The 27050-nt window shown below is 41.6% G+C and overlaps 1 protein-coding gene across 1 annotated transcript in view; it reads left to right on the plus strand.

Annotated features, from left to right (window-relative positions):
* The first annotated feature begins 299 nt into the window (after window positions 1–299).
* KCNH1 (potassium voltage-gated channel subfamily H member 1) overlaps window positions 300–27050 on the plus strand; it is a 173885-nt gene continuing 147134 nt past the window's right edge. Inside the window, exons 1-4 of the mRNA XM_030944548.1 lie at window positions 300–372; window positions 11481–11604; window positions 11850–11956; window positions 21758–21886. Of these exons, the coding sequence (XP_030800408.1) occupies window positions 300–372; window positions 11481–11604; window positions 11850–11956; window positions 21758–21886 (433 nt within the window). The remainder of the gene's footprint in view (window positions 373–11480; window positions 11605–11849; window positions 11957–21757; window positions 21887–27050) is intronic.

Below are 27050 nucleotides of genomic sequence, written 5' to 3' on the forward strand. Positions count from 1 at the left end.
TCTCGGGGCTGGCAGCCCGTGGCGCGGTGCGGCGCGGCCCCAGACGATGGCGCTGCAGCCCCGGCGTTGCGGCGCGGCGGCGGCCGGCGGGGGTCGCTGCGGGGCGGGCCGGCGGCGGCGGCGGCGCGGGGCTGCGGTGCGCGGGAGGCGGCGGCGGCGGCCGTGCCGCACAGCCGCTGGTGCCGGTCCCGGCGGGGGCATGAGGCGCGCGGGGCGGGCGGGCGGCGGCGCGGCAGAGCGCGGCTCGGCGCGGCCCTGAGCGGAGCCTCCGCGCCGCGCTGCGCTCCCGCTCAGCGACTATGGCCGGGGGAAGGCGAGGGCTGGTGGCGCCTCAGAACACGTTCCTGGAGAACATCGTGCGAAGGTCTAACGGTAAGGGGCACCGCGGGCGAGCACGCCGCGTCCTCGACGGGGACAGCGGTGGGCGCCGAGCCCCGGCCGCTGCCGGGCGGCTCCGCCGGAGCGGCGCGTCCAGGTGCCGGAGCCGGTGCCCGCTGCGCCGCCCGGGTCCTGCCGAGAGCCCCCGGGCCGGGCGGCGGGGCTCGGGCTGCAGGTGCGCCGGCACGGCGGGCGCCCAGCGAGCCCCGGCGGGCCGGGATCCGCGCCCCGGGGCGAGCGGGGGCAGCGCCCGGCCCCGGGCGGGGGGATCGGGGCGTCCGGAGAGCGGCGGGGGCGGCGGCGGCTCCGGACCGGGAGGAGGTGTGGGGATTCAAGATGGTCCTTGGGCTGGGAGAGCCCGGTGCGGGGGCATCGGCCAGGGCTGCCGGCCCGAGGTGAAGGGGAAGGTTTGTCATAAGTGAGGAGAGAGTTTGCCATTTTAAGGGCTGAGGGCAGATATTGCTTTTTTGTTCCTTTTTTTTTTTTTCCTAGTGCACTGTAACCAGGTCTGTCTCTTGGAAAACTGTGGAGTGGAAAATGCCTCGAATTTCACAATTGCATGCAAATATGTATTAATGCTATCCAGATTCTTTCACTTAGGGACTTACCAAAAGCTGCTCCCTCTGTAAGCCTGCGACCATGCAAGCATTCATGGGTTTGTTTAACCTAGGCATGTGCATTTCTTTTAAAGCCCCGAGCCTAAGTTGTGCCATTTTTAATGTTCTGGTGACTTCAATGGGGTTACTTCAGGGATTAAGAATTTGTAGTATGGTTGAGAATATGAGGATCAAGCTCCTTTTGAAGACAAGACGAGTTAATTAATTAAAAACATAGTCAGTTTGTTCTGATAAGGCAAAGACAATTAACCCTCTTGATAAGCAGCTAAAAACTCAAATGATCCCAAGAACGATTTTCGAATTTTTTTAATTAGGCAGTATGATTGGAGAACTAGCCTTTGATAAGACCATATTTTCACATACAATTGTGAAGCTCTTTTTATAGGTTATTTCTCTCTGAAACTTTCCTGTAGAAGGAAGGAGGCTGGAGGCTGCATTCCTGAAAAAATTACTTTCCAGTCTTACAGTGAATCTTGCCCTCTTTTTTTTTTTTATGTTTTTAAAAATGAATGTTACATGTCATCACATCCAGGCTGCTTCTCTAATCTTCCAACAACAGTTATTGAAGGTTTTTCTCAAAACTGTCTCGACTTTGTAGATTATTTTCTTCATTAAAAACCAATTTCCTCTTTTGGCTTTCAGTGCCAAAGCCTCGATGCAATAAATCAGTTGAGCCTTGGAGATGGGGGGAATCATGCAGCAGAAGCTGTGCTCTGTTTCTTCCTCTCTTCCCCCATTATTAAGAAGGTGTCATAACAGAGCATGGTGCTAGACAGCACAGGTAGGATGACAGCACTCCATTTCCAAATGCTCAGCAAGTCCTGAGGGCTGTAATCAATACAAGTTTTTAGATTAAGCTTGGTGGGAAGTGACGCGCAGTTCAGACATACTAGGATAAGCTTAGGGAATTGACTCAGGTTTAGAACCCTATTTCTTCTGTGATGTGCCTTCAAGTTTTTGCTGGACCCAATCCAGCTTTGCTGGAAATGTGGTGCTGTCACATACCAGTCTTGGATGAATCAGTTTTTTCTACCCTTAGTCTGTTTGAAGAGACAAGGAGAGACTCTTTTCTCTCGTGCTGAGGCAGGGCTGTGCTGACCAGCACGGGGGCAGTATGGAAACATGTCACATCTCATCTTGTCCTGCCTGCTTGGCCATTGAGGTGATTTGGGATGCCCACAGGATGAGTGCTTAAATGGGCCCATAAAGCTTGAGGTTTGGCTCCCCTTTCTTGGTTTTGTTCAATTGGGCAGTAATGTGACCCACAATGAAGCTGTCTACGCCATTTGGGATTTGCCAAATAAACCTTGGGCTTCTTGTCAAGCTTGTATTTGCTGGCACATGCAAGCTAGTTGAGTAGTGCCAACAGATATTGGGTGATACAGATATAGGAGGATTTTTTTGCGGAGGATTCCCTTTGAAAAGAGAGGAATTTTGTCATTGAACAGAAATAATGTACTAAGTGCTTCGTGTGAAGGAACTTGTACATGAAAAGGGTATCATCAGTCATGGGTGGACTGAGGAAAGAGTGTTTTGGGGCAGGGGGTGTTAACTCAGTGGAAGGGGCTGTATGGTGGTAACAAAGGAATGGGCATGCAGCTTCTTTTGCAAGCATTGCTCTAAGGACAGCACTAATTACACCATTATTTTACCAGTAGTTTTGACAAGGAATTCTTTGGACAGCCTTTCTGTCATGTTAGCTGTGGGACTGGTGAGCTGGTGCACGTTCTGTGGCTAAAGGTAGTAGCAGTGTATGTAGATGTGCAAGGTCAGGGGCTTTGCCATTAGGGTTAAAATTTGGCTCATGTTTATAGCACACCTTCTGCAGCAAGGCTCACCTCTGGCTCCTTTGGTCTGAGTTGTCTGCTTCAGAGTTATTAGGAATGAGAGCTTCTTCACTGGCTGCAAATCAAGTGAGACAGGTTCTCATGCACTGAATGCCAGCCAAAAGAGCTGTGCTAGGGTTAGAGCTGCAAAGCACTGCCTTTCCACTCACTGGAGTAAAGAGAGCATGGGATGGCTTAGATAGCACACACAGGAAAGAACATGTAACCTGTCATCCTCTAGACCTGTGGACCTTGTCTGGTCCTCTGTGATTTCTTCTCACACAAAGACCTTCTGCACAAACTGTGAGCTTAATGCTCGTCCCTCTTTGATATGAGGGACGCTATAATTCTGATCATCTTGTATTTATGTTCAAAATATGTGTTTCTATACTAGCCATGCAGAGCTAGAAAAATAAATGTTGCATGCAGTGGTTGGCTGACAAAAATTTCTTTGAAGCATTGAAATATTTAAAGACCAGAACACCCAGTGGGATAGAAAATGAGCCCATGCTGTAACACAGTGCAGTATATAAAGAATCACTAGGCCCTGATGGTTACTGCTAATGTGATATTAATGTTGTTCTTGGTAATGTCATACATCCACAGTATAGAAGCACTGTAATAATAACGCTTATAAACCTGGATCATGGCCAGGGCACCCGAGTCAACTGGTGCAGCTTATTGTAGAGGTTATTTGTGATATTCCAATGCTTTATCAATATCTGGAGAAAAAAATTGATTTATGTAAATGTCAGCCAAATTCTTCAGTCCTTCCTTGGTCAGGATTCTCGTTGAAGTGTGTGATAGTTGTGCAGGTATAAGGATGGCAAAAGTAAGTCCTGTGTTTAGGTGGCTTTTGAATTTCAGTGGAAGTCACAGGTACTTTTCTGATTTATGGACAAAATAAGGAGATTGGAAGAAGAGTAAGTTAGAAAGCATAAGGCTTGTGTGAATTTAATTTTCGTTTCACAAAATCCCCTGGGAACACACTAAGGAGACATCAGTTATGGAAGCAAACCTGCATCTTTTGATGGAGAATGCAGAGAGTTCCCTGTAGAGGGAAAGAAAAAGCACCTTCAGACATAGATCTTGAGTATAACAGACATTTGCATGATTTATGGCATTGCTTTCATTACAGGCTATAAAGTCCCAGTACAATAAACATTTTGCATCCTGGGCATGCTAACCTTGTACCATCATCTGAGACCTAGGAGAGAAATTAACTTTATTGTAAACACTTCTGAAACTGAAAAGACTGTTTTTGTGTTCAGCCAGAGAAAAATGCAAAGGAAACTTAACAGAGAATGAGGAATGAAAACAGCAGAGCTTCAGAAACTGCAAGAGGACAGCTCATAGGTTCTGTGTTAAGGGCATTTTCCCAGAAGAGAATGAAACAATGGGTTTTATTGCTTCCTGATCTTCCTTCTTTCCCATGTTAACAAATGGAGTGGAGACACATATATTTTAATATACATTTTCATCCATGCTTTTCTCACAGTTGATCAGTACATTGAAATACCAATTCACTACTGACAATCTTTTTTTGTCAGTATCACTGGAATTGAATGTAAAATGTTTTTTTTCTGCTGGCTTTTACTAGGCCAGAAGTCTAGTTTTGAATGTGCAGCTTTATGCATTTAGGAATGTGCAACCTGATTTTGTTAAAATTACTTTTATAGATAGTAAGGGAAAAAAATGTACAGCACAGAGATGACAGGTAATGTGCTTTAAAATTAATGTTCTGAAAGCTCAAGAACTTCTCCTGTGATAGTTCAATGTATCAATCCAGTTTTACATTAAATCCTAGAACAAGATTATAAAACAAATCTTAATGAAACCAAATCGTTGGAGTATTGGTTAATGCATTTTTGTAACTCAGGTAAAAGTGAGCAGGGAGTTAGGTCTTGTTTCAAATACTTTTAACGGCTATAATCAGTAAATCAAATGGCTTCTTTAAACTAAAGAAAGATTCATAATCAATGCAATTAAACTATGCCTTTTCTGGATTACTGTTCCGATCATATGGGATGGTAAAAACAAACCTCCTGACCAGCTGAATGATGAACTCTCACTGCTAAACAGTGGTTTTGTCCTTTAATAAGAGTGGTGCAATGTCTGCCTCTTACCAACTGATGAACTTTCTGATTTCTGAAAATCATCTAATTATCTCATTCTAACATCATATGTGTGTAAAAGTTGTGGGATTTGTGTTTTAGTGTGTATTTTTGGGGTTTTTTTGTGGGGGTTGTGCTGGATTTTAACATTTCTCAATATGGACAGTACCTCAAGGATAGGGGACAAATCACGCTGTCCATAAAATACGTACGACACCTTTGGCACAATTTTGGTGCCATTTCAGCTGTTCTTGTACTGTTGTTCTGCAGTAAGATGCTTTATTTTAAAAGTATAGATAATTATGGAGATTTTGTGGCTACAAGTGTTAGAATGATGCATAATTTTCAATTTAGAGTTTTCTCATGGTAGATGCCTGCCATGAAATATTTTCTATAACAATGCAAAGTAAGAATGTTGAGAGGGAAAAGGTAGTTTTTTGTCTATTCTGCTGGTTGCAATTAGCATTCATTTTCTGTAATGATTTAAAGTGACTCACTTGAAGTTGTTGCTTTAGTTGGAGTCTTGTTATTTGTGGAAAGACTGATGATACAAATTTTTTAATAATTCTTTTCAACTTGCACTTGCACTTTGCTCTGGTGTACACATGACAGTGTAATTCATGTTTGAATAAACATGAAATATCTGTATTTAGGGAATTGTTTTCATGCTGTAGCAACCAAGGAACTTTTAAATCAATTTTGTTTTGGAAATTATATAAAACTTTTATAAAACAGCCCAAATGAACCTATCTATTGGAGTTTATGTTATTTGTATTACAGTGAGCTGAAAAATTTTGACCTCAATATTAAGGAGAGATGATTTTGAGGCCACTATATCATTATCCTATAGAGAGATCAAGTTGTTCAATGGGATATTTAAGCACTGAAGCACTTCCACTGTAGGGATGAATACAAGGGGATACTGAGTGAATGTGAGTATTGGTATAACACCGCTGGCTTCCACAGGAGGATGTGGGTGGAAGAGCAGAATTATTCCTTATTATTTTTATTTTACTATATGAATAGTCTCTCTGTCATTTGAGCAGGTCTGTACTTGTTCTGACTACAGTTACACCACTTCTGTTAGGATGAAAATGTGGTTGGTCCCAGAATTGCAAGTCTCGAATCACGTGTGTGCAAAGAAAGGATTGAATTAATACTTGAAATTCAGTGTGACTTATTTGAACTGACTTAGGGCCATATTTTGATCTCAGAAGTTACATCTGAACAATGTAATTGATCAGTGTGACTAAGTGCTTCTGGTTTACTTGTTTACTTTTTTTTTTCAAAGCTAAGACTAAACATGAGCAAAGATTCATACATACCTATCCTTTGTTAGCAATTTTGACAGACCTACTTATACATAATGTTTGATTTCTATGCTCTAGGAAGAAATTAGACAGAAATTATGCCATCTTTTTTCCCCCCACTATCCAAATTATGCTGTTGGTTATGCAAAGTCACAAGTTTGTAGATACCCTTGTCGTTAAGCTGTATGATACACTCTTTACTGCTATGACAGCAGCACATGATTTTTGCCTGCTGCACATTTCTTACCCTGGCTGTGACACAGCATCTCTGCTGTTCTGGGCCCAGCTCAGGCTCAGTGGCTGTATCCTCCACCCCTGTGCCATGGGGAGGGTAAGAGACACAAGTGATGTGCAGTTCTGTTAGTTCTGTGGAAGTGGTTTGTGCTTCCTAATGCTAAAGAACTAGGCTTGCTCCCCTGAAGATCCGTGGGAAGAGTTTGAGACAGGGTGAAAAAAGACCTGCTGGTCTGACTAACCAGGGCTGTCATCACCCAGCATGAGGGAGGCTGTGGTCTCAAATGAGGAGGGCAATCTCCTTCTCCTCCTTCTCCTCCTTCTCCTCCTTCTCCTCCTTCTCCTCCTTCTCCTCCTTCTCCTCCTTCTCCTCCTTCTCCTCCTTCTCCTCCTTCTCCTCCTTCTCCTCCTTCTCCTCCTTCTCCTCCTTCTCCTCCTTCTCCTCCTTCTCCTCCTTCTCCTCCTCCTCCTCCTCCTCCTCCTCCTCCTCCTCCTCCTCCTCCTCCTCCTCCTTCTCCTCCTTCTCCCCTTCCCTTCCCTCTCATGGGAGAACAAGAAAGTTTGGTGAGGAGCAGATCTTCCCACCATACTGAGCCTGGTTCTCCTTTTACTCAGGGGGGAATAAATTTGGAATAAACCTTCTGAGTGTTGTATTTGTACAATGACTGTGGGGAAATATATTAATATATTTAAATCCCACTTGTGCACTACACAAACCCAAGCACCCTGAGGGATTTGACTGACCCAAACAGGGGAAAGTGCAGTGGGCAGCAGCCTCTCCTGTTACCAAGTCTGCACTAGAACTGCCTGGGCAGAGGTTTCCCCTCGGCTTCCTCTGAGCAATGAGGGAACACCGTCCGTGTGGGAATGTGTCTGGCAGTGCTGTGGGAGTATGTCTGGCTGTTGGTCTCTGACCTTCTGCCACAGTTTTCCAGAAGAGGACCTGCGCATCACTGGTGGGACTGGGAAGGTAGAACTGATGTGCTGGCCTCTGGAAAGAGGTGGGGGGGGGGTCTCAGCTTGCCAAGATCCATGTTACAGGAGAGACTGGGATGCAGTGGGAGTGAATATGTAGCTGTGCAGAGCCATGAACGGTAAGGAGGAAGCATTTCAGGGACTTGCTCCACATTCATGCAAGGAGGTGACCACTCGTTAGTCAGTTAGACCTGGCCAGATAAATGTCTGTGAGTGCAACTTATCTACAGGAATTCTGGAAGCTGATGGGCAGTTTTGGTCAAACAAAGTACTAAATATAACAGTAGGCTTCAATGGATGGAGTAGTTTTGGTAAGGTGGGTGCTCTAGACACCTGTGATTGTTACTGTTTAAAGGACCAAGGTTATTTAGAAAGACATTTTCTGGTTCTTCTGTGATGGTTTATTTTCTGAGTGGAGGAACGTACTGGTTTCAGTGAAATCCATTCTTACATTTTGGAAGGAGCTAAAATGTTTTTCTTGTTGCTTTTAAGTGTTCATGTCTACTTTAAAGTGATAACCCAAACTGGATCTGACATTTGAGTGTGTAGATGCTGACGTGGGTATACTGCAGTGAGCAGAACTAACCTGGGGAAAATGCAGGCTAGAAAATAGGAAGTGATGCACTTCACAAAGTAATCCATGCTGCAGAAGCCTGCCCTACTCTTGCAAGTAATTGTGCTGCCTTTTGATGCTACAGCTCTTACTTGTGTTTCTGCAGCACATTGTGCTCTGTGCTGCACCTCTGCATATTTCCTTGTTCTTGTTCAGACTGTGCCCAATTCAGCACAAGCCAGAAGCCCGGGTCTTATATGAGCCTGCCCTCTCCAGTTCTAGCTCATAAGAAGGGCCACTGATGCTTACAGCTTCTTCTTGGGCAAGGCAATACTGCTAACACAGTTGCCATTGTAATAGAAACTGATTTCCAGGTAGGGGAGTTCACTGAGTCCTTTCAAAGAGGTGCTTCAAGTCACCAAATAGTTCTGATACTGCTGCTATTACTATTATGTCCATTTCATCCCTGTCTTTGAAGAGAATTTAGCAGTGGATTTCCTCATGGTGTTCCTCTGGCCAGCTCCTTTCCTGGCCATGCTGGCACACTTGTGAGTCCCCAAGAGTCTCTGCTCTGTGACACTCAAAGTTCACTAGAGCATCCCTCGTGCTTGCTGTGTAACAAAGCCACAGCTGTTTCCTGGTCTCTGGGACCCTGTGTCCCTGCAGATGCAATGGCAGTATTTGCCTCAGTGGATGTTATTCAGTATTTTCTTATGTTAGGAAAAATGACCAGGTTATGAGCTGTCCTCCAGCAGCACATTGTCAGGGATGTCACTGCAATTGAATGTAAATGATAGCAACCAGGACAGCCCTTCTACTCCTGGGCTGTCTGTCAGAGCAGGCTGTGCAGTGGAGTTATAAGTGGGAGTCCTTATTTTATGCTGTGTCTTGCCAGCGTTCACACAGGCAAAACAGTGTTGTCAGAGACGCTTCTGAAGAAATGAGGTGTGTTTGTCAGCCTGTGGGAAGCCTGGATCAAAGAAAGGTCAAGATGCATGAAGTTGGAATTAGCTAGAAGGAAGAGACACTTAAGAAACAATGGGATCATCAAAATCTGTGACTTGTTCTTTGGTTTGATAGTTGTGCAAATTTTTTCCTTTAAAGCTTTATGGGTACATAATGATCTCTCAGCTTGCTTCTAACTCACAACTAAACCCAGCCTGGACTCTCAGGAAACGTTGTACCTCTACATGCTAGAGAAGCTCACCCAGTGCTGACTAATAAAATACAACGTATTTTATGGGTGCATAAAATACAACAGCCAAGTCATACTGACTTAAAAACTCATGTGGTGAGGGTGTTGACATCTATTTGCTGTGGTGGCTTGATGATTAAAACAGTCATTCGAGAGCTGAAATAATGGCTGAGCTTTCACTGTCCTGAGGTAGCCTTATCTTCTAGGAGAATGTCCAAACTGCTGCTGGGGGAGAGAAATATGTGCATGTTCTCTATGCATCCTTTGAAAACTGCCAGTCCAAAAAAATTGGGCTTTGCTGGGCCAAAACATAAGTGGGACCATGATTCTTCGGCTCCTGCAATAATGGCAAAGAATTGAGTGTTAACTGTAAGAACTGGGCTTATGTTAAAATATTAGGTATTGTAACAAACATGGGAAAGGGGGAAAAACCAGCCTTAAAATATCCCCCTTTTCGTTGTTTTCTGTGGTTTAACTTGGTCAAATTTCTATTTGCTGTGCTAGTTTTTCAGTTCTCCTCTCCAGCAGTGCTCACAGAGCTTCCAGCTCCCAAGTCCTTGAGAGCTGGGCATCTAGGGACTAGACTCTTGCAGTCTCAACTTTTGGAGCTTAAATCCCTTGTGGATTTAGGGCTTTGTTTTCACCTGTAAATAGGAGATAAGAGTATTGTTGTAACTCACAGAAGCCTTGCAAGGCTAGATAAAAGTAGTATTGTCACAGTGATGGTTATCAGAAATGTGTCCTATATAGCCTTCAATGAAAAAAACCCAAGAGATTGTTTATCTGAAAACAATAAGGTTTAAGTGTGAAAGAGAGGCAAATTCTTAACAGGAACTCTTTAGGAAGTGGAGAGAAGGGAAAGTTATCTTTTGAGAAGGGAAGGCAGTCAGAAGGAATTCTTAAGCAATTCATGCATGGAATAACACTATTCAGATCAGGGCAGGACCTCACCTAACATTTGTATTTGCCTTTTTTTTTGTCATTTTTTGTACTTCCTGATGAAATTTTAAAATATCCTAACACAGTCTAATGTAGTGTTTATAACAGACACTCAAAAGCACTTGCTTTAGCAGTGAGAAATGACTTGGTTTCCTTATTCGTAGGAAGGAGTAAAAGAGGTGTATTGTTTTGGGGAGAAAGTGCTTCAACTAAGCAAAACCCATGGTATTTAAAAGAGGCTGTGAGAAACAAAGCAGTTAAAATATCCTGAAGTTATATTACTGGTGTATTTCATTCTAAAGAGTGTGTAAAAATACACTTGATCATGCTTGTGGAATTGGGCAGTGGATTTAGCTAACTACAGGACTGCTTTATTTAAACCCACTTGAAGTTTGGGGTGAAAGGGGGAATTAAAAGGGGGAATTAAACTAAACTCTGTGCAATTAATAGGTAAAATGTAATTTGTTTGGAGGAAGCATTAATGAGCTGTATGGATGTGTGAGCAGCTGGGAGTTGATACTGAAAAGTAGGCAGTGTGTTGGACTCCCATAAGGGCTCTCCTTAAAAATGAGCGCCTCTTGATCTCAGGTGAGTGCCCGGCCTTTCTTCCAAAAGCCGGAGGGTCTTTGCAGCTGTGACAGGAGTCACCATCTCCTGCTGCCTGCCAGTGCCCAGGGAGCAGCACTGCTGTCTGTCTTGGCACAGGTGTAGGTTTGAGTTGGCAAGCATAAAATTGTGGCACGCACAGCCCCAGCAAGAATGGAGGCGTGAATCCTGCTTAGTTGTTTTGGGTTTTTTTTGTACTGATTGAAACTGCTTCTGGCTTGTATTGCAAACAAGGAGTTCCTTCTACTGGCATAATTGCTAGCCCTTAGTTTGGAGTGCTATGCTGTGCACAAGTGTTTGAGCTTGTGTGGCCAGCAGTGAGGGCAGTGTTGAGAGGAGCCCCTGTGTCTGCATTCGGGGAGGAGAATTATTGCTCATGGGTTGGTCTGGCCACCTGTCAGAGGCTTCACCTTCAAACTCAGTGTCATGTGGATCAGTGCATGTGGCGCAGAGGGAAACAGTTTGGTGGATCTGTCCTCAGTCAAGAGATGAATTTTACCTGCTTAACCATCATGTGTTTTATTTATGTGCTGTCTGAGTAATTAACACTTCTTTAAAAATAAAAATACACTTAAAATTAAAACCAGGAATAATCCTGTTGAGTGCAGTGGGAATGATATCTGGGAAAATTGTGCCGGGGCTAAAGCAATTGGGATTGGCTTCTGAAATGAGTATTTCCTCTAATGCAAACATAGCTTTGACTGATGTCTAACTGATGTGTTTTTTCAAACAGATACTAATTTTGTCCTGGGTAATGCCCAGATCGTGGATTGGCCCATTGTCTACAGCAACGATGGATTTTGCAAGTTATCAGGATATCACAGAGCAGAAGTTATGCAAAAAAGCAGCACCTGCAGGTATTTGAGAACAGATTTATTTTCTGTTAAATAACTTGTAGTGTTGTGCCTGTTCTTGAGGAGAAAAGTAATCTGTTTATTCCAGTTTTGTCTTTTGTCTCCTGGGGCTACATCTGTCAAATATGCTTTCCAGGTGAAACAAAATCAAAGAAGAGCCATTTCTAAATGGGTCCTTTTTACACAGTAAACAAATGGCTTTGTGTCTTTGTCTGGTATCTGACTGGAATTTCTCCCTTTATTTGCAGTTTTATGTACGGAGAGCTGACAGACAAAGATACAATCGACAAGGTCCGGCAAACATTTGAGAACTATGAGATGAACTCCTTTGAAATCTTGATGTACAAGAAGAACAGTAAGTAGTCAATTGGTTTGTTCATTAATGTAGGTGTGTAAATTGTACTGTAAACTGCAATTCTGTCACCCTGGAGGACAGTGCTTTATCTGGGGCTAAATAAGCCCCAGTTCTGCCACTTGATCTGAAAGGGAGAAATGAGAACATTAGAGATGAAAGTCACTCAGGGAGGCAGAGGAAGCTTTCTAATTTGTTCTGACATTTAGAGTAATCTGTGTGTGATGCTTTAAGACAACACTGAAGGTTCCATCAACAATGGTAGTACACAAGCTAGGCTTAGGCAAGTTTCCACTACAGGGAACATACTTTCTCAGTTTTTGACAACTTGATATAGCAAAGCCAGCATATAGTAATTTTGTAATAAAAAGAACCCATCTTTTGTTTTAGAATCTGAACTACTTATCATGTTTTCAGATGAAATGTCTTTTGTTTTGGACAAAAATCCTTAATTGGCACGTGATTTTTTTCCTAGGAAATTCAGTCTGTCTGTAACTGCACATATCAGCAGATGAACTTGCCCCAAACTCAGTGTCTCACCTAGTGTGGACTATGTCGTGCAGTTATTTTCATCTACTTAATGAAGATGAAAATACTTAATCTGTGTCACCTGAAGCATAAATACACTGAGGTCTTCAGCCCAGCCAGATGTTGAGCTGAAAAAATTGCATTCTGTAACTTATTTTGCTCTTAACAATTTTGTCTTCTAATAATGAAGCTAGTACTGCCTGTATGCACAGTCTGTTTGGCCTTGCTTCGTGCTGCTTTCCTCCTAGGGCTGCCTGCCTCCGACATTTACCTATTTTCTAAAAGCTGATTTCTGTTCCTAGCTCAGTTTGTGGCCATGGGGACCATATGCAGCTCACATCTATGCATCCAAACCCAAGTAAATAAGCTGCAGTCCTGGGATCTTGGAGAGTCTGGAATTCTCTCTTAGTTATCAGTGATTTGGCACAGAGAGACGATGCAGCCACTCTTCTGTCACGCTGCAGCATATGGCCTGCAGTGGAGCCTGGGGCCTCTCTGTCTTTTATGCAGATTTAGAGCAAGGTATCTGTGGAGTGAGGAATGTTTCCTGCCCTGCTGTGCACTGCTCCTGTGCAGGAGAGGTGGCCTGGAATGAAGCCCAGCTGTGCAGTGGCTGTGCTGTGTGACGTGAAGGACGGAGCTGCCATGGCTCTGCTCTGTACACTGAGGGTCACAGGCATGGGAAAAAGGGAAGCACAGAGCTTGCTTTCAAGTTTAACAAACTGCAGAGCACCTAATGTTTGTTAGATTTGCAGCTTTAGAGATACATTAACTACTGTTACAGAGACTGACTAATAACACTAGAGAGTTTTAACTGAAAAAATTAAAAAAGAGGACATCCTGGAACTTTTTCTCAATATAAGGCACATCACAGAAAATCACTGTCCTGTTTACCAGTCACTTTAGCACCCAGACTCCTAAGTGGCCTTTCCTTTGTGGTCACCTTACCTCTGCCTGCAACTGTGGCAATGGTTCAGATAATGAACCTGATTGGTTCCAACCTGCTCTCAGTTTGAAAGCTTGGGAAAGGATCCTGAATTTTGTTAGACATCTTTTTTCCTGCTCTTTGTTTCTTCTGTTTGGTCTCTGTGTTCTTTCCTCATTCTATTTTTCTTTTTCAAATTAGCCAGGAAAATAGATTTTTCTTGTTCTTTACCTGTCTACAGCCTCTTTATAAACTAACAGACATGACAAGTAGCAATTTTTTTTCCCCAGTTTTGAGTTGTTGGATAATTGGTACATTTTCCACAGCCTGCACATTTAATGTAATTCTGGCTGTTTTAACAGTACACTCTCTAACCTTTTGGAGGAACAAAGGAAAACAAAATAGGAGTTTTGAGATAATAATGATGTCTGTAGTGCAAGTCAATCTTGTACTTTTGGGAGCAGCTATTTCTTTCTTTCTCTGAGAAACAATTATTCCCTGGTCTGACATGTCAAAGCAGATTGAGACATTTAATGATGCTACTAGAAGTGATAGGCTTTTTGGTTTTTTACGTGGTACTCTCCAAGGTGGTGACCCAGTGTTAGTATTTACTTGGTTGCCTGATAAGAATACCACATCCAGCTGTTAATAGGTACAGTATATTCACAAACTTCATTGCAGTTCACAGTATTAACTCTAGAAACAACATACAATTTCCTGCCTTCATCATGTTTGCATTTATGGATGCTGCCTCTTCTCTGGCCTTCCCTTCCTTTGTCCAGTCCTCCCCACATCCAAAAGTCACTACACTCCCTGTTTTCAGAAGTTGAAATTAAGATGTGATAGAGATTTGATGATTCCTCGGGTTAGGCCCTTGATAACTTAGCAGATATGTAAAAATCATTGTTATTCTCTGGAAGAATTGCTTCCCAGAAATACAGAGCTTCTTCAGGATAATTGGAAGCAATTAGAGCAAACAGGTGCATAGCCACCAGATTTTTGTCATTGCTGCTTTGATGCCATCCAGTTGCATTCAGTGGGGATTCATTGTCATACCTGGAAGGAGACAAAGTGAAAGCTTTCTTTAATCAGGACTGCCAAATGACAACAGACAGACTGACAGTAATTTCACATGAGAGCTTCAGTTCCATTGTTTAATTAGATGTGAGCGCCCAGTGATGCTGGAAGTATTGTTTATTTTTATATGGGAAAATGAAAACATTACTAAATCTGAAGTCAGTGGAGATAAATGAACTTATTCCAAGAAAGGGTACAGCTTATATATTAGAAAATGTTTTATATCTAGCCTTAGTCATATCTTGCCTTACCTGAATTGATGTGTTTTAAACCTTTAACTTCTTATGAGACTTTGACAGCCATTTGTTAAGTTTTTACACTTTATGGTCAGCCTCATGAGTTAAAAATGGCTGAATAAATTAAACTTGGATTTTCTTTGTCTTGTATTTAGTCTACAATGTAGGTCTGGCATACAAGCAGTGAAAAAGCAGGCTTGTTCTATATGCACTTGCTTTCATTACTGATGAAGTATATTTTTGTAAGAATACAAAATTCACTTGCTTCTATCTGCCCCTGAAGAGGTGGTGTCCAATTGAAATCTAACCCCCTTTTCTATGCAGTGCTTGACCCACTTTAGTGGAAGAATATTTGAAGTGGGGTGAACTCATCAAAGGTGAAGTGCATCAAGAGTTAGAAAGAGTCTTCAAGTGTCCCCTGTCTGAGCAGAGGCATTCCCATTGCTTATGGTCTGCAGCTGTGCTGCAGAGAGAGTGTTAAGACACCTTTTTTTTTGTGTCTCAGAAGTTCTCTACTGATAGGACCAGCAGAATGCTTGCCAGAATGCTGGCTTGGCTGTAGGTAACTATTTTGCACACTGCAAAGCAGTTTGGTAAAGCAGTAGCTCTTTGCTGAGTAGACATGTTATGGTGACAGTCCCAAAGGCTGGGATGCACTTTCAATTTGTGCTGGGCTTCACTTCCCTGTTTTCTGGGTGCCTGAACATTTAACAAATTTAATAGCATGAATATTTGTGTGTGTGGTTTTTTTATTTGGTTGTTTGATTTTTTTAAATTTTCATTTTAATGTGTGCACAATCCTTTCCCTTCCTTCCTTCTCCCTTCTTCCCCAGTGTGTTAGGAAGCCTTCAGATGTCAGAGAATGACAAATCAGCCTAAAATAGTGATTTGGTAGATTGTACTTGCATTTATCTTTGGGTCCAGTGCTTTCTATAGAGGTTCAAAAGCAAACAACCCCATCCTAATTTATAGGAAGCAAAATTCACTTCAGGGTGGTAGACCTGTGATTGCCCACCACCCCAGTTATGAGAAAAGAGTTTCTCATAACTGTTATTTGTTCAAACCATCTAAACCCATTTATACTTGTGTGTGCTGTGCCTGCAGTGTCTCCAGATGGAAGCCTTTGCTAACCCATATCATTGCATAGGAACAGAAACAAGAGAGAATGAGGGTGTTGGAGTCAAGTGACAGGTGTCCTCCTCAACCTCTCACTGAAGTGTAGCTCTGTTATTTGTCAAGCAGTATGCACACCTGCATCTCCTGTGAAACCCATCTGTGTGAGTTCAGTTACCTTCAGCAAGGTCAAATTAAATATTTTGGACTCATAAAACTGGTAATTCCCATTTATCATTGTCTTCAAATGTGTTGGCAAGGAAGGCCTGCTGTCGTCTCCACAAATATGTACAGAATTCCCAGTAGTAATCTTTAAGTATTTTTCCTGCAGTAAATGGAAAGAAGATCTCAAAACTTCACTGTGTCTTCCTTATACTCATGTTCTGTTCCTCAGAGAGCTCAGAATCAGGTGAACTGTACCAGCACTACTGCAGTACAAGACTCTGCGCTGAACCTTGTTTTCTACTGTGCTGTTTCAGTGTAATAGGATAACCCTTGTGAACAGCAATTCCACCTTTGGGGACTAAAATTGATTTTCCTTATCTTAGCATGTAAAGATCTGACCTTTAGAAGCATTAGGTGCCACAGCATCCAAGCACCAGATAGAGAAGACATGAAGATAACAGCTTTAAAAGTGCTGGGAGTGTATTTTAAAGGTTTACTCTTGAAAAGAGTGGTGAGCTGCAGGCTGAGTTGGTCTGTTCTCATTTGGTACACGCTCTCTCTGCTCAAAGCTAGAGTCTATAGGAAGACTTGTGTTCTCTGTCTTGCAGGGTCGAATGTCATGGGCTTCTCTGAACACCTGGTTAAAATCTGTGTGGGTACAATGGCTTGCCTGGTTAAAGTCTGTGTGGGTACAATGGCTTGCCAAACTCTCTGATCACACCTCATCTGTTGTGTGGCTAGTTTGACATTGGTCAAACTGTTCAGTCTGTGTGGGGTGGCTGTAATGGTCAGTCATGCTGTTAATATAACTTAATTCCTGCTTAATTCCTGTTAATATAACTTAATTCATGCATTGCTGCATGTAGGAATTGGTGGAGAAAGGGCACATTCCTATTTCTATACTGCCAGACTTTTTCCCTTCAGGACAATAGGTATCTGATGACTGAGACATTATCAAGTAATGCAGAGGTTGTGCTGCACAGAGGAAACTTGCCCCATTCATTAATGGCAGTGTAGATGTCAGCTAAATTGTCAAAACATTTTTTTTCATTGTATTTTAAAATTAATTAATTAGCGGAAAGAAAAATTGTTATTCTAGTTTTATTTAAACTGTGCTTTTTGTAGTTTTGAAAAACAGTTGGCCTCTTTGGTTAAATGGCTCAAGGTATGGGCAAAGAGCACATTTAAACAGTGGTTTTTATTTTCATATAGCCTATATTTGTTTGGCAGGAGGGAAAGCTTAGGAGAGCTCAATGGTATGCTCATGGAGAGGCTGGAATAGACCTTTAAGATCTCTTTCACTTTGATGATGTAAGAATTTCTGAAGGACTTCAACCAAAGTTAAATAGCATGTGAAATGCTGGTGTTCTTGCCCAGCAAGAAGCTGAACATGTCACTGTTGAAAGACACAGGACTGGAAAAAAGGATAGGGAAAAGACAGTAGCATTTGTCTTTCAGAAGAGAAATTGAAAGAAATGCAGACATTTAGGGTGTGTTAGTCTGGAGAAGACTTGGGACTTGAATAACAGCCCTTAAAATTGTCTTTGCTTTAAGGCAACACCATAAGAACTGTGCTTAGGCCATAAAAGCCTATCAAGAGTTGTACCTGGTAATTCTGGATTGGCTCTGTAACTTTGGAACCACAAGCCAGGCTGGTCCTATGGCTGCTGTTGGGCATTCATTGTAGATTTTCATTTCTTCTCAGTTGTCCCCACTGCTTGTCCTGCAGCTTTGGAGGGGCATTCCCTTTTCTAGCATGATTGCTGCTATGCCACCAGACAAAAGCTGGATTCTCTCACTGCTAATTCCAAATCTAACAGAAGCCAATGTAGCTCATGAGTGTTTACTTTTTTGTTTGTGCATTGGTATTATCACTGAACTTTACCAGGGAGAGAGGTTGCCAGAACTAAAGACAAAATGTAAATGGAAGTAGATATATTGTTGGAAACACTGGTAAACACTCTCTGTGTGGCTGTACCTCAGTGCAGACTGGGAAGTTGCTGTTGTTTTGCTGTGAGAACTCTGGAATATGCTGCAGTTTCACTGCCTGAATAACCACTGGCTGAATCTGAATATCACATTTTTCATTAAAATGGTCTTTTTGTGCCTCTTGCTAGTCATGGATGTCTGGCTGAGCAGGGATGTTGGCTTTGACACCAAGAGCATGAGGGCTACCTGTGGGACGTTGAAATTCTGGTTTCTGACCTGATTTTAAGTAGTTTATACTTCAGGCTTTCCTGTTTAATAGTTAAATAAACTGTCTAAGTAAAATTCTTCTGATAATTAAACCAGCATGCAGCACAAAAGCTGAGCATGGCCACTTCTTGGCTGAGCCATTTGGTGTGTTCCCACGTTTCAGATCCCAGTTCTGCTGTGAATGAGCTCCTGGTTGAGAGCACTGTGGAAAGCCCATGTAACCCAGCACTGTGAGCTCTCACCTCATGTCTGTATTTTTATATCCAATTGTCTCCTATTCACAAGAGACACTGACAAGATGTTAGGGAATGCACTGCAGGGAAAATACAATGTTGTGGAGGCAGATACAGAATTTTCCATCTACTTATTTCTGCCTTTGTAGTGTTGTGTAGAACACAAACTGGAAGATGATTTCTGCAGGCCCTGTGTGCCACCCTGATTTTGGATTTTGCTCTGATGGTGGCACTCTGGAAATTACAAGGGTACCCAAATAGTGCATTTCATCAAACACAACTACTTTTGGCTGTCAAGAGCATCTGGCTCTTTCTTTTAAAAGCCTGTGGGGTGTATTACTAAGTTATACACTTGGTTCTCGGTAAAAAAATGTTTTGTCTTCCTTTTTCCTATAAATAATACAACACATGAGTGGGAGTCAAGGGAGCCAGAAAGTAAAAACCTTGCTGATAAAAGCTCCTCGCCCTGCAGCAGCCTTCGACAGGTTATTGGGAAAAATCCTCTTGCTGCATTCAGAACATGTTAGGAAATTCCTGCAACAACATTCTATAGCATAACCATAAAGGGAAGGTGACATCATACATCTGACAAAGAGCCAGAATAGGAGGGTGAATTGCATCCTTTCTGTGTTGAGTACAGCATCTTCAAAGGCACAGTAGTAAGTTTTTATAGCTATGAGAGGCAAAGAAACTGAGTGTGTACTTCAGCCTCAGTGCTATGAAGGTTAATATTGTGAGCAGCCCATACAGAATAGCTGCAGCTTGAAGTAGTAAAACAATACAAAGTGGTTTGGGGAGGGGAAAAAATCCCTAATCAAAAAAAGTGCATGTAGATAAAGATTAAAAAGCAAGGCTGTTGATGGAGATCCTGGCTGATTAAAAAGTTGCAGTGTTAGTGAAGGGTGTTGAAGTGGGTAAAATGAAAAGCAGTTAGTCACCAAGGAGTCTCTGTAAAAGCAGGATACGGATTTGATCAGCCTCAGAATAGTTCACATGTGAAGTTGGGAAAAACAAGTAGTCAAGAAGAAACTGAGATTGGCAATTTTAGGAGCTCTTGAGAAAGAGTAGTGTAAAGGGTGTTACTGTCTAGAAAATTGCTGTTGGCTGCTTTGTGGCAGTGTCTTCTAAGCTCATTAGCAAGTTAGCGATGATTTTACTGGCACAGTTACTTTGCTTATTCTTCTTTCACACTTAGCATGTTTGTTTGTTCGTACTTTTTTGGAAGGGGTTGTTCAGGAATGTTAACTCTTAAAATATATATATATATATATATATTGACCCTTGAATACTTTCTGCCATGCAGGCATATTTCAGAAATGGCCACCAGTGATTCCATCTGGATTTCTCTGCTTTTTGAGCAGAGGCCTCCATGCATCATAGACCCTTCTGTTTATAGAAGTGGCTGTACATATGGCATGGAATCTCAGCCAGAGTTTGAAACTGCTTGTGTGTTATGCAGGCACAGTGGGAGCCTTAGGAATTGAACTTGGTTTATGGAAGTTGTCCATGGGTTTTGGAGATGCCCTACCTTTCTGTAGCCAGAAAAGATTGCTCAGCACTGAGGCTGGGAAACAGCCAGGTGAGGCACTGGTAACAGCAATCTCTCTTATATTAACATAGGTGGGAAAAGAGCTGCCTTTGCTTCCTTTTTTGGACAGTAACTTGTAAGGTACCGGCGGTTTTCTTGTGAACCTTTGACAGCCAGGAAACACAAGTTGCCCTTGTTACTAAAAATTATTGCGTTACATATACCATGTCATACTCATGTTAAAATACTGAGCAATTGAGGTGAAAGAGAATCTGATCACTAGTATAGAAAAGGGTCCTGTGACTGAGAAAGAAAAGGAATAGTCTTCTAAGATCACTGTTTCTAAAATAGGTTTTGCCACATGAGCGAAAAAGATTGTGTAGTGCTCTTTATTCTGGCTTTCCCAGAGGGTCAAGCTCTGCTGATCTTAGTTTGGCCCCTGGTATGTAGACCCTTCTCTCCAAACAAATCTCTAAAGGGACATATAAAAACAATATTGCTCACAGCAAGAAACCTTGAATCTTCTCTCTTACATCTTGTGCTTGTGAAGGCATTGGTGAGTTTTCATCATCTCTGAGGGTGTAGGGACACTCTGAAAACCCATGTACAAACTCCCTGAAGGCTGAGGTCTGGAATATCTCTACTGTGATGTACCTCAGAGTTGGAGAAGTCATCTTTTTATCTCTAAAGTTAAGACTGAAGACTTAAAAATTGTGCCTTCAGGGAGGTCATATTCTTGCATACAGGAGCCAAGTGCTTTGTTCTGAGCCTTCCAGTTAGCTTATACTCAAATATCACTAAAATCTGTAGTAAGTCACAGAACTCAGTGGTGAGACCTGTGAAAAGAGTGATAGACACTGCTTTGTTACACGGAACTTCATTGGGTCTTCTCAGCAGTCTTAGAAGAACTGCCAGAAATCTGGAAAGGCAGGGCTGTCTGACAGATTCTGTCCTCGAGGTGATCTGTGTGGGTAGAGGTCAAGGAGAAATGGCAGCAGCAACATCTGAAGGGTTGTATTGTGGGACCATCTTTTTCTGTGATGTGCAGACTTTAATCTCTCAAGCAGTTTTAATTAGCAGTTCATCTGCTGCAGTAATTAGAAAGGTGCAGTTCCATGCAGTACAGCTTGATCCCATCCACAGCATCATGTGAGCTGGTCCTAATGGCATGTTCTTTCCTGAATTCTGGGGAATCTTGCTTCACACTGGAGTGATTTGGAGCAGGCTCAGGCCAAGGCAAGCTGGAAAGCAGCTTGTGAAGGGTTTCCCTTCCATGGGGGAATTTGCAGGCTGGGCCAGAGCTCCTGGAGCCCAGCTCTGAAGCTAGACATAGGCTACTATAGTTAGGGCATGGTCTTTTTTAGGGCATTCCCTGTTGGCAGGGAGTTATAAAGCTGACCAAACTGGTGATATTCCTGAGTTGAGACTCTGTGTTACGCTCATGTCCTAGGCACAGCTGGCCCACTCTCAACCAGCAAGACACTGTTGTGTGCAGCCCTTGCACATATGTGGGACTTCTTTCAAGAGATCACAAAGCAGTTCTTCAGTTCAAGTGTTAACTTTGCTGGTGAAGTTCAGAAATAGGGTGATTCCTGGAAGATTAAAAAGCTAAGAAGAGACAGAGCAGAGAACTTAAACAACAGACTTGTCAGCTGCTTTGTTATTTTTCCAAATAGGTGTTTGTAAAAAAAGCCAACATTAAAGTAACATTTACAGATGGCTGATTTGAGATCTAAACATCTGAACTGGCACATTTTCTGTTCTGCCTGCCATTGACCAACTCTTTGATATGTTTGTTTCCAGGAACACCTGTCTGGTTCTTTGTGAAAATTGCTCCAATTCGAAATGAGCAGGATAAAGTGGTTTTATTTCTTTGCACTTTCAATGACATAACGGCTTTCAAGCAGCCCATTGAGGATGATTCATGTAAAGGTTGGTCTTTTTCACAATTATATATTTATGCTGCCTTTGTTTGTTTGCCCTGGTCTTGAAAGAGCTGAAGTCCTTTAAATACCCAAGGCAAAGAATGAAATGTTAAAATAGCTTGTAGCTGTGCCACTGGGGATGGCATTTGTGCAAGAAATGGTTGCTGATTTCTTTAGTAAAATTGTTCTGGCCTGCCCTGGAAAGGGTCATTGCTAATGAAAGCCCCAAGTGCTTCAGAAAGACCAGTTTACATAGTAAATACGTACTGTTCTTCCTTTAAAATACACTATTAACCCACTCTCCAGCATAGCCCTCAAGGATTCAGAGTGTTGCTCAACAGCCCTGTACAAATTGTGTGTGAAACTGCATGAAAAAACTAAGGAATCAACCCTGGCTGAGTCTAGCAAAGATCAGAATAATTAAATTCTGCCTGACTCATTGTTACTTGTCATTATTATGGGATTTCTTATGTTAAAGTCCTGTTCTAGTTTCCTTTAGCCTATGTGAAGAGATTCCAGTTATCTTAAGTGGAATCAGGTTTAAGCTGTCCTGGAGAGTGAAGTAGCACAGCAGTGTTCTGCTCTTAACCCTTTGCTGACCTACAGCCTGGAAACCTGGCAGCAAACTCAGCTGTGACAGCAGCATAAACTTCCACTCAGGTTCAGAGCCTGTCAGAAACAGACCTTTTGTGCCCTATGGAGGATTACAGAGACTTGCATCCTCTAGGGTAAAAAAGGATGTAAGTTCTCCTGTTGTTTGCATTTTTGTAGTACTTAATAATATTTGTAGTATTAAATTAAACAGGAAACTTACTGTGAAGATGAACTGATTTACATTTGTTCTCAAAATGTTATTCTTTAAAAACATAGTTTCTCAAAGTGGAAACACCTGTTACCATGAAAAAGGAAGTACAACCTTGACAAACATACCCTCTTCCAGGCTATGTGGATAATTTTTTTCTCCTGTTAATGCTATTTGTTTGGTTCCTTATTGCTTTAATAAAACTAAAAATCTTAGATTGTCAGAAAGTTTGGGTCTATTTTTTCCCTGCCTAATGGTGCTCACTGTATACTGATGAGGAGTGACAGCACAGATAAATAAGCATGATGCAGTAAAGCTGGCTCTCATTTATTTGCTGGTAGTGAAGGCCCTTGCTTCATTTATTTAGTCGATAAGCAGGACTTTCAGGCAGGAGTGGTAGCTGTGTCCTTCTGCTTTCACAGGGGTTCCCTAATGTGGTAGAGAAAGGCAGATGTCCTTCACTTTCAGCACAGAGAAACACTTTAACTTTCTTTTTTTCAATACAAGTATGTTGAAGAAAGGGAACGATAATTTTGTTTTCCTTTTTAAATCTCCTTTGTATCTTGAAATTATGCTGTTCTTGCAGTGAGCATGGTAATTCTCAGTGGTTGCACATCTGCAGCAGTATAGGCACTAAACCTACACATAAAATGCATGGACTTGCAGAGGAGTTGATGATAGGCAGAATTTCTCCCTCAGGCCCATGAAAAGTGGCAAAGTGACTAACAGAGGTTGCAGACAGAAGAGCTGAATGTATTATTTAGAGGCCACTGATTCACAGCTCTTCACTTTTCCCCTGACTGCTATGTCTTTATGTACAGAAGGGCTTGTGCACTAAATGAGTCTTCCAAATATTATTTCTGGATCTTCTAAAATTATTAAAGTTTCAGAAGTTTCATGCCAGTAAAGAGTTCTCTGTCACTTTATACACAAATCAATCTTGATATAAATGGACCTGCATTTTCTGTTTTCATCCTTAATTTATCCCTTTTTCTTCCATAATACACTTGCTGTAGGAATTTTGTTGTGTGATATTGTATTAATCACTTGATGGCTAGATGAGCAACTACTTGGAGGAGCTGATTTGTCAAACAGAATTTACATGTGTGTCCATGTCTTTAATGTAAGATCTCATGGTGCAATTGCATGCTGTGAGAGGGGGAAGAAAAGGAAGGTACAAGGTGTTAGACAATCATTTGTAGTAGGCTCTGGGATTCACAGAGTGGAAAAATGTTTTTGGAAGATCTAAAAAAGGTAAAATTGTACTAGCTTGTTCTGAGAACCATTTACACACATGAGCTTTGAAGAGGGCATATTCTTTGTGCTGTGTGCAGTGTTACACAGGAACTCTGTAGCATGCTTTTGAAAGAGGGCAATTTTCTTAGGAATGTTTCTCATATTCTCAACCCAAATGAACTCTCAATCTGAAACACTAAAACTGTGAACTGAAAACTGATTGCTAAATCAATTGCTTTTCCTTCTTTCACCTTCAGTCAGCTTAGCTTTTACTGTGTTTGTGTGTGTAATCAGTTTCCTATGCTTATGAATACTTAGTATGTAACAGGTTGCCTGTAGATGCAGATATGTTAATAGAATGTCCTCTTTGCACAGTTGCAGGACGTTATAGTTTAAAGCATTTAAGATTTTCAGAATCAATGCCTGTATGTCTGTGTAAAGAAAACCATTAAATCAATCATGTTCTTGTGCTACGTAAGGAGCAACTGATCTGTCAGGCTAAGCCTGCTTAGCTGTGGTGTATCTTGGTTTTCTATCACCTGCTGGCAATTTCAAGCCTGATTGTTCAGCTGCAAATGATGCAGCTCCTTGAGTGAAAAGTGTAGAGCTGTAATGGCAGGTGTTTGACTATACAAAGATGAATAGGCATCTTTCCCCTGAAGGTGACTCAGAGGAATAGAAGGTCCCATTACCATTTTTCATGCTTACGTTTTTTTTTATTGATTAATAATGTCAGACATTGGAATAGATGAAACAAAAAAGTCACATAAAAGTAGACTTCTCATTGTGGCCTTTTTTAATGATTCAGATAATTTAGAAATGTTTATTTTATGATTTCCATGGAAGGTAAGTAAGCTTGCTTTTAAATGCAGCAGCTTTAAAAATAGTGCATTCTAAATAAAACTGCTTAAAAATAGTGTCATGATGTTGATAATTTTTTTAAACAACCTCTTTCCACTTTTTCCCCTTTGCTTGCCCCTCAAAAAATCAGGGAAACGTAAAAGAGGTTTACTTGAATAGAAGAAGGCAAAATCAAGCTATGGCATAGCTAAGTTTGGCTTGTCAAGTGCTAGGTCATCTTCTTAGATGAATTTTGAAGTTTATACTGTATTTGGAATTAATCCATTTTGTCTGTATGTCTCTCCTGGTTCGAGATCTAACACACCAAGTATGAGATGCTTGAGAGTAGTGTATAAAGTGGAATGCATCACTTTATGCAAAACAATTATTTGTGCAGACAAATAGAAACTGTGCTTGCACTCTGAGTGGCTTGAAAGAAGTTTGCCTGAACAGGTTTTGAATGTATGAATGCAAGGTGAACATATCCAAAAGCATCTATGCTGTCTCATAAGAGCTTGAAAACTAAGCTTTGGAACCTAATTTATCCTTTTGATACTTCATTTTTATACAAAGAGGTGGTCAAATTCAGCATCACTGAATCAAGTAGTGAATGGTTGTTATCCTCCAAGATGATGTAGCCTTCTGTGCTTTGTAGCAATCATCAGTTGCCATCTCCTCTGCAGAAGATGCTTTATTTCATATTGCAGCTAAGCTGTCCTTTGCATAGCAAACAGGAGTACAGACACAAAAAATATTTTGTTTGTCTCCTTCATCTTAATTCAGGAGAAAATTCACGTTTCTTCTTTTTTTTCCTTTTTGTTTCTGGAGTTTTTTTGGGGGGGGATTTTTGGTTCTGTTTTTGAAGATGTATTTATATGAACAGAGCCAGTGTTTGAAATATTTTGATTAAGATATACTCTGCTTTCATCTGGATGAAATGTTTTCTTAAAAAGAGGAAACAAATGAAGGGAAAGTAGTGAGTATGTTAAAAACTTCAGTATGCTTTCCCAGTCCAGATGGAAAAATGATACTGTTTTAGTCATGAGGTTTCAAAGAGAAGAAGCACGGCAGAGAAGCTGGATGGATGTAAGCAAGGATCTTTAATGTGTGGGAATACAAAGGTGGCTTGAGTGGAGGCAAGAACTGCTGGAATCTTGATTTATTCACATTTACACAGTTATGTGAACAGCAGGGATGTGGACAAACAAGCTTGTTCTCTAGCAGACAATGGCTTCTTGTTCTGACTCTAGGAATTGTGTAAGTCATGGATCAGCAACGTGGTAACAAGGGTTCTGTAACTGCCACAGTTCCCAGTGTTTGAATTCTTGAGTTATCAGGAATGAATTGAGAAGAGTGGTAGGAAACAAATAGCTACCTACAAATAAATAATAAGTGCTTTGTGCTTGAGTATCAACTTACTTAAGAATACAGAAAATTCAACTTAAGGTCATTGTTAAATGAAATCCATGCTTTAAAGAAGAAAAGTTTTGATGCCACAGCACAAAAGTATATTTCAATGCCATATTTCCACATGAAACAAATCTCAGGGGGCTGGTTTTGTAATCATCTTGTCTTGGGTGCTATCAGAAGCAATTTCTATTCACCTTTTTGCAAAGAAATGGTGGAAAACTGAAAGAACTGTGTGGAATGCGGGAGTGCTGAAATCAGTGCTGTTAATCCTGAAGGCTTTCCATCCTTTTGAAGCTGGAAATGATTTAATGTCATCGCATTGCTTTGTCTATGCATGATATTTTCTGCAGAACTGAAAAAAGAGACCAAACAATGATAAAAATGGGTTAAAATCAATGACAGGGGCACAGGCAAGCACTGCCATGGGATGGTATCCATCTTTATGTTTGGTTCCTGAATTTCAAGCTGTCTTCTCTTTATGTGAGCTTATCTTGTTTGAGGATTATATATGCCTGTATTAGAACCACCTAGGATCACTAGATTTTAAATTTAATTTCTATTTCCTCCGTTTCTAGAGGAAAACAATGGATGTAGGGCTATACCAACTGCTTCTGTTGAAAGAGAACTCCTAATCCATATAACCTGGTTTCTCTGTTTTAGCAGGACAGACACCAATATATTCTCACAACATTTTGAACCTTAGTTCCTCATCTTGGAAAGCTCCCTGACCCTGTCCCTTTAGTGTTTGTGTTCAATCCTATGGCTTAAGTCCATTACTTGACCTGTCTTTGTTGGACAGATAACTGACCTGCTGTTGGCTGTGTCTGTCCTAGGGTTCTGGATGAAAAAATGCAATAAATTCAACAGATACTGTTGTCTTTTC

This window comes from Camarhynchus parvulus, chromosome 3 (assembly GCF_901933205.1).
Source record: "Camarhynchus parvulus chromosome 3, STF_HiC, whole genome shotgun sequence".
NCBI classification, from domain to species: domain Eukaryota; kingdom Metazoa; phylum Chordata; class Aves; order Passeriformes; family Thraupidae; genus Camarhynchus; species Camarhynchus parvulus.